The sequence below is a fragment of the Nanorana parkeri genome, unplaced genomic scaffold, assembly GCF_000935625.1.
Source record: "Nanorana parkeri isolate BGI_ZX_2015 unplaced genomic scaffold, ASM93562v1 scaffold320, whole genome shotgun sequence".
NCBI lineage: Eukaryota > Metazoa > Chordata > Amphibia > Anura > Dicroglossidae > Nanorana > Nanorana parkeri.
The window spans coordinates 671483-679183 of record NW_017306588.1 but is presented as its reverse complement, the minus strand read 5'-3'; the positions used below and the strand labels follow the sequence as shown (position 1 = coordinate 679183).

Here is a 7701-nt window from a genome sequence, read left to right as displayed (position 1 = left end):
GGGGTGACACTCGGTTACCTCTCCGGGTGTCACCCAGCCTCGGGACGCCCCTGTCCAACCATCCCCATAATTTAAAATAAATCAAAACTTTAATAGAGAGAGTGGGAGCCCCTTGTAATGGCCACGGTAGCTATGCAGATGTGGAAATTGCAGCTTTGATCCCCACACAGATACCTCCTCATGCATCACTGGCCCCTCCCGTTTAGATTGTAAGCCCTCAGGGGCAGGGCCCTCCTTACCATCTTGTCTTGACTTAAATAATAATTCCCCACTACCAAAGTCTGAGATAGGCATAAGAAATACAGACAAAAGGTTTGTGGCCAACTGTATGATGAAGGATGCAATGAGCATCTGTTCTGCATGACTGCTGCAAGTAAATCAATATAGTGCATGCACCTGTTCTTCCGCTGCTCCCAAGAGGACACCTACTTCCTGCCGGCTCTGATGAAGAGGGTGCAATATCCTTGAAATATGTCGGTCATCATCCTTCATCAATGAAGACCCATTCTGCCAAGTCTTAGTTTCATTGTCCCACTTCTCATGGACATGCTGTGATGAGTAACAATGCTGAACAAGCAGCATGCAATACTTATACTACCAAAGACCACCCGACCAAGGCGTTGACCAATCACATAGATATTCTATTTGTTTAATGCCTCCAACTATTGGCTCTTACAGGCACGGGGCAATCGTAACAGTTACATTATTTTTTTTTTCTCGTCTGGTGATGGACACAGGAAGTCTTTAACCTTTGGGTTATACTGTCACCTACAGCAGGACTGAACACTGGCAAACAAAAAAACCCGTCAAGTATACCCCCTCCTACAACCAGCATGCCTTATGATAATAAACACAGAGGGGTGGGGCCTGTGGGTAGTACAAAAATCCTATTTTTTATGTTATTTTAGGTTCCGTTATGCAGGTTTAGGTTCTGTTATGTCAGCAGCATTCTACAGATATTTCTGTGCCCATATCTATTACTAAAGCATCAATATAACTGCAATGAGTTCCCCGTCACATATATCTGCCTATACTTGTTGGGATGATGTGGATTGTACTTAGCAGAGCTCCTTTATACACAGACCAGGTGATCTCAGTGGCGTCACAAGGGAGGTGCGGGGGGTTAGGTGATCTTACCCATCAGCATATTAATATCAGTGTTGATCTGGGCCAGGAGGGCTTCTCTGCGTTGCTCCGCTCTCTGCTCGTGCTTTCTCTTCAGCAGGAACTGTCCCAGCTTCTCCTGGACGGCAGCATGCAGCTCTTGGCTTTGTTCTGGGGACCTCTGCTGGGCCTGATGGGAACACACAACAAGATTATTACAGTGGCAGTAAAAGCTGAACTCCATTCTGGTAGCCACACACAATTCAATGTTATCATTCAATGATCCATTCCTTCAGATATTCTGAACATATCAAATCATGTATAAGCAGTTTTCTATCATTTTGCATTGATTCTTTTTATTTAGAAGTGAAAAAGAAGGTAAAAATAGGATTTTGTTCTTACCTTAAAATCCTTTTCTTGGAGGACACTGCTCTGAAGAATTCTGAGACATATGCTTATGCTGTTGCCTCCAGGAGAAATGGATCAATGAGACTGTCACAGGTCGGCTCAGTAGATCGGGAAGTGAGCGAACACATACCGGCGTTCGCTCACCTCTCGATCCCGTCACTGCTCTCTGCTGTGACAAGGGAGGGGCTGGATTCCCCCCTCCCCGCCAGCGCTGACTGGCGGAACGGACGGGGGAGGGGGCGGGCACAGCTGGCTCTGCCTCTAGATAGGCAGAGCCAGCTGTCACTCACGCAGCTGGGTGGATCCAGACATAATTGTCGGGATCCGCTCCGGCTGCGGCGGTCTCAGTATACCGCGAGCTGTAGCTCCCTATATACTGAGCTTAGGGTGACGGGAGGACGCTAGTTTGTGTCCTCCTGTTACCCTAAGGAGAACTATGGGGAAAAGCCCTGACCCCATAGTTCTCCTTTAAGTGACACGGCAATGCGATTGCTTTTCACAGCTGAGAAAATGAAACGGTTCCAGAAGCTCAGCGTGCTGTTATGATTCCATTACAGCAAAAGACTATTGCTTCATTTCCTTGATGGATCGTTCCAATTAACAGCACGGAAAACAAATGAATCCCATACGACAGCTGCGAGCCTGCAAATGAGAAGCCACAATACAGCCAACCATGAATCTTCCGGGTATACACGTCCGTCACATGTCATAACGCTGGCCACACACTTGCCAATTTTGTATCAGTTGTTTAGATTGTATCAGATATATTAGTTGATCATTTTGAATTGTGTTTGGAAACTACAACCTTTTGTAAAAAACAAAAAAACTAATTTAGCTCCCCAACCATTATTGGCTGCAGTTCTTATTTCCCAGACTTTGGCTACTAAGACAAAATCTTCAAGTACAGAACAGGCGACTGCTGGAGCTGATCCACATTTATTAATTGTGTGGAACAGATGATGGTTGCTTCTCATTTTATCTGTGATGCGTTTCTCGATGCTTGTCATCTGTTGTCTTATGCGTCTGTCTCTTCCATTCCGATACACAGAGCTATCTGGTTTAAAGGGCTGGTCAGCTGAACCCCAATGCAAAAAGGGGCTTTTGCATTTACCCTACGTTGTAATGGATGTGATTAAGTGACTATGATAAAATGCCTATTTCAATATATTGTAATATATATACATGTTATTGCTCCTGTTCATATTAATCCTTACTCAAAATGGCTGCCTAGTTAGTTGCTCAACTTAGAACACCCCCCCTATGAGAAGTACCCAGTAGAAATAGAAACCAAGATGGTGCCTCCAGGAGAAACAACACCCAAGACGAGACGTCAGCATCCTGGAAGGAGGTTTCGCTTTAATGAATCAGTCCAATTATAACCTAGAAAGCTATCGCAAACGCTATGTTTACATATACACTATCAGCTGCCTATATAAAACACAACAATGCGGAACAAATTTGACACTCGGTGTCAGCGTGTTTTATTTCTTCACTGATAATAACACCCCCCCCCCCCCCCCCCCCCCTCCTATGAGAAGTACGCACTAGAAATAGAAACCAAGATGGCGCCTCCAGGAGAAACTGCACCCAAGACGAGGACATCAGCACCCTGGAAGGAGGTTACGCTTTAATGAATCAGTCCAATTATAACCTAGAAAGCTATCGCAAATGCTATGTTTACATATACACTATCAGCTGCCTATATACGACACAACAATGCGAAACAATAAAGAAGAAGTATCTTTACTCTGACTCTCGGTGTCAGCGTGTTTTATTTCTTCACTGATAGTGTGCACACTTTGTACTGAATTAGGCCCAGGGACAGATATATGTCGGATTCTTGATGTCCGTGTCCACAACAACGTGAGAGGTCCTCTTTGAAGCTACCTTGGATTAGCTTATTAAAACAGCTACGGGGTAACACTTACAGGGTTATTCGCTAAAGGGTGAAGGGTTTGGAGAAGGCCGGAGAAGTTAACAATCTAGGACAAAATGGCTGATTTAAAAAAAATTCTCCAATTCAGTTCACTTTCCAGTTCAGCGATGTTGTCCTAGATTGTTCGCTTCTCCTCCCTTATCCAAACTCTTCACCCTTTAGTGAATAACCGTTACTTTAGATGTGGAAAAATAGGGGAGCAGTGTCGTAAGCTTTCTCCTTCTTTTCTGTCTTTTATTCGGTTCTTTAGTTTCCAGTTTCAAAAGACATCTTACGCTTCCAAACCTATGGACCCTCTAGACCAGTGGTGGCGAACCTTGGCACTCCAGCTGTGCCAAAACTACAAATCCAAACATGCATCTGCCTCTGGGTGTTATGTCTGTGGCTGTCAGAGTCTTGCAATGCCTCATGGGACTTGTAGTTCCAAAACAGCTGGAGTGCCAAGGTTCGCCACCACTGCTCTAGACCCTTGGTTCTCAACTGGTGGGCAGTGACCCAAAAGTGGGTTGTGACCCCATGTACAGTGGGTCCCGCATGCCTTCCACTTTTCTAGGCGAGAGGCTCCTCAGCCTCCCCCTAGCACAGCACTGTCAGTTCCCGCGCCAAGCAGCCATTCATAATATGCTGCCCGGTGCGGATTGTCACCTTGAGGTGGGGTGGGCTGGAGCTATGGCCATGAGGGAGCTCCATCCATACATTCATTGCTCACTGCTCCCTCACGTGCCCTGTAGAGGTGCCTGGACTGGGGTGACATCACATTCTGGCTCCCGGCACCTCTACAGGGCCCGCAGACATCCTGCTGTACAAGCATTGCATGTATGGATGGAGCTCTGTCACAGCACAGCAGCAACTTAATGACCAAGGAGAAATGTGGGTCCTGAGGTTACACAGGTTGAGAACCACTGCCCTAGACGTCCTTGGCAATTAAAAAGTCCGCTTTAGCATGAAGGTCTGCTCCCGCCTTTTCTATTTCTGATGGGGGGACAACAGATGGAATTTGTCTAAGTGGCTTTTTCTTTTTTTTTGCCTTGTGTCCATTTCTCATAGAGCCAGCAGCGTAAGCTACGTTTAAGAATTCCTCAGAGCTGTGTCCTTAAAAGGAGAACTATGAGGGGGGGTGATTTTCACTCACCTCATAGTTCTAGCCGACCTGTGACAATGAGACTGTCACAGGTCGGCTCAGTAGATTCTGTCCACCCCAAGCTTCTTTTATCCAATGACCCCTATACCCTAAATGCCACGGAAACCCTGACTTAGACCTTGACCACTCAAACCTCTGCTTCCTCCATTGAGCTTGTCAAATGCATATCAACTATGTTTATAAGCATGCGTCACTGTGCTAATTGTTCAATGTTACATCCTCTTCTGATGTCTGATGTACAGGTGTATTAATGTATCCCCTAAAAATCCTCATTAAAAACAATTGAAAAAAAGATTGAGATCTAACCGGGTGGAGCTGGAGATGAGTGTCCACTTTCTGCTGGAGCCGCTGTCGCTGCTCATCACTCAGATCCTGCTGCTTTTTCCAAGGAGATAACGATTCCCGCAGTCGTCTCCGTCTATTTAGGAACCTCAGGGCCTGAAAAAGGAGGAAAGACACATTGTGTAAACTCAGGAAGAGTTCTGACATACAGAGGCTGTTCTAGGATTGTGCTGGTTCTGGTTCTCACTGGCTGCTAATCCTTATGTACCGTATTTTGAGGTCCATAAGACGCACCGGACCATAGGACGCAGGGAGGTCCGGCGCGCCTTATGGAGCACTCGACAAGACTGTAGCTTCTGTCACAGCTTCTATAACAGAAGCTGTGACAGAAGCTGCAGTTAGTGACCGCTGAGACAGGTGGCGCTGTGATTACAGCACCACGGTCTCAGTGATCACACAGAGCAGACGAAGAAAGTCCGTTCTTCGTCTGCTCTATGGTGATCTCCATCGCCGCCGCTGCTCGGCTTTAATGCGAGTGATCTCATTAGATCACTCGCATTAAACGAGCAGTGGCTCTTACTACTCGCCCGGCGCCAGAAACTGCATGTCTCGGGCGTTGGGATTCACTCCATAAGACGCAGGCACATTTTCCCCCTCCTTTTGGGGGGAAAAAAGTGCGTCTTATGGGACGAAAAATACGGTATGTCTGCTAAGCACAGAGCTCCCACAGCACAAACCAGATTGAAAATTGCTCGTCAAATATCGAAACTCCTCAGCACTTCTGGTGTATATAAGCAAAGTTTTGGAGCACACGGCCCCTTTCATCAGGCAAACAGTGACATAGTGCTGTTGCCTTGGCTACAGTAAACATCCTGCTGTTGGTTTCATAATGTAAATACTGTCAATTATTGATATTAGGATAGGCCAGCTCCTGTCTGTAGTTAATATTATATCTCTATGCATTGCCGGATTTCCCACAAGGCCAACCAAGGCCCGGCCTTGGGGCAGCAGGAAGTAGAGGGGCGGCAGGGGTTTTGGAATTTCTATCACATGCAGTTCCGGGCGGGTAGCTGTTTTCTACATTTAGCCCTGCTTTGGGCAAGCAGAGCTAAATGTACAGCGGGGAAGCCACCGCTTGTTTTTTACAAGTCATCTCAGCGATGTCGCAGAGATCACTTGTATGCAGCCTGCATACAGGGGGGGCGCATTGAGGAACCTGGCATTAGGGCAGCAGAGAGAGTAAATCTGGTCCTGCCTCTACGGTCTGAGACCCCAATGGTGCCCACTGGCCCATGTGTGAGATGAGGCTTTTTATGGTGATCACTTACTGGGTAAGTTATATTATGAGGAAGTGGTCATCATGTGCAATGGGAAGAAGGATTCCTCTTCACCTCTTCTCTTGTGTCCCAGAGACACAACAGGAAATGAGAGGAAGCATCTCCAAAGTAAATGGAATTCTCAACTTGCACCAATCCTTGGAGAGTTGGAGAAGTTCACTCATTTCCTGTTGTGTCTTTAGGACAGGAAGTGAAGGGAAATCTCTCCAGCAAAAAACAAAAACAAGTGATGCAGTAGAGAAGTGTTAAAACCCCTATATAAAACCTAAAAAAAGACTCCCAAAAAACAAAGTATGGGCTATGCATACACTTTAACTTTGCTCAGCCAGCCAACTTGGTCTGTCATAGGAACAGGTGTCCCTCACCTATGCACATTTCGTGACACCAAGGACGGGATTATAGAGCAAGAACGGGGGGAGGGTTTTCCACAATTTTCACACCTTCCATGTGTCCTGTTTTTGGACAACCAACATGTACACATTCAATGGTGGTTGGTGAAGGTGTTGGGGTTACCTGCGTGGATATAGATGTTGAGGTATGTTCCTGACACTCATCAGACCTGGAGAAGTATCTTGAAGAAGCTATAAAACATCTTCAACATTACAATTGCGGTACTTACAGCTCTCTGAATGGTGACGGCCGCCTTGAATTGTTTCAGGGTCTGTTTTTCGAGGTGAAAGTGTCTCCTGGCTTTATATCCCCTCCATTGTTTCTGAACGATCAGTGCAGACCTCTCCTGGATCTCCTGCATGTGCTTCTCCATTTGTCCTGCAGAATACAAAATGATTGTACATGACTGCAGGGCACCCCGGGTGCGTGGATTGGAAGAATCCTAACAGATATCACTTTTGTAATCTGGTGAACTACAAATACCAGATATGCGCACAGGAAGTACTTCTTTTGCATATTCTGCAGGTTTGGAGAACTTGATATCCTCCAGCTGAGACGCTGGCTACTATTCATCTGCAGGGGCAATTTTATAGTTGTGTATCAGAGAGCAGTGGGGGTCAGTGATTTCCTGTATCGGGGAGCAGTGGGGGTCAGTGATTTCCTGTATCGGGGAGCAGTGGGGGTCAGTGATTTCCTGTATCGGGGAGCAGTGGGGGTCAGTGATTTCCTGTATCGGGGAGCAGTGGGGGTCAGTGATTTCCTGTATCGGGGAGCAGTGGGGGTCAGTGATTTCCTGTATCGGGGAGCAGTGGGGGTCAGTGATTTCCTGTATCGGGGAGCAGTGATTTCCTGCATCGGGGAGCAGTGATTTCCTGCATCGGGGAGCAGTGATTTCCTGCATCGGGGAGCAGTGATTTCCTGCATCGGGGAGCAGTGATTTCCTGCATCGGGGAGCAGTGATTTCCTGCATCGGGGAGCAGTGATTTCCTGTATCGGGTAGCAGTGGGGGTCCGTGATTTCCTGTATCGGGGAGCAGTGATTTCCTGTATCGGGGAACAGTGGGGGTCCATAATTACCTGTATTATTGAGCTGTGGGGGTCAAT

At 46.8% G+C, this 7701-nt stretch overlaps 1 protein-coding gene across 1 annotated transcript in view; it reads right to left on the bottom strand.

Moving 5' to 3' along the window:
- Positions 1 to 7701, bottom strand: part of IQCB1 (IQ motif containing B1) — a 25752-nt gene that overhangs the window by 1315 nt on the left and 16736 nt on the right. Inside the window, exons 11-13 of the mRNA XM_018558086.1 lie at positions 6828 to 6976; positions 4896 to 5027; positions 1138 to 1294 (exon numbers count right to left, since the gene is read on the bottom strand). Of these exons, the coding sequence (XP_018413588.1) occupies positions 1138 to 1294; positions 4896 to 5027; positions 6828 to 6976 (438 nt within the window). The remainder of the gene's footprint in view (positions 1 to 1137; positions 1295 to 4895; positions 5028 to 6827; positions 6977 to 7701) is intronic.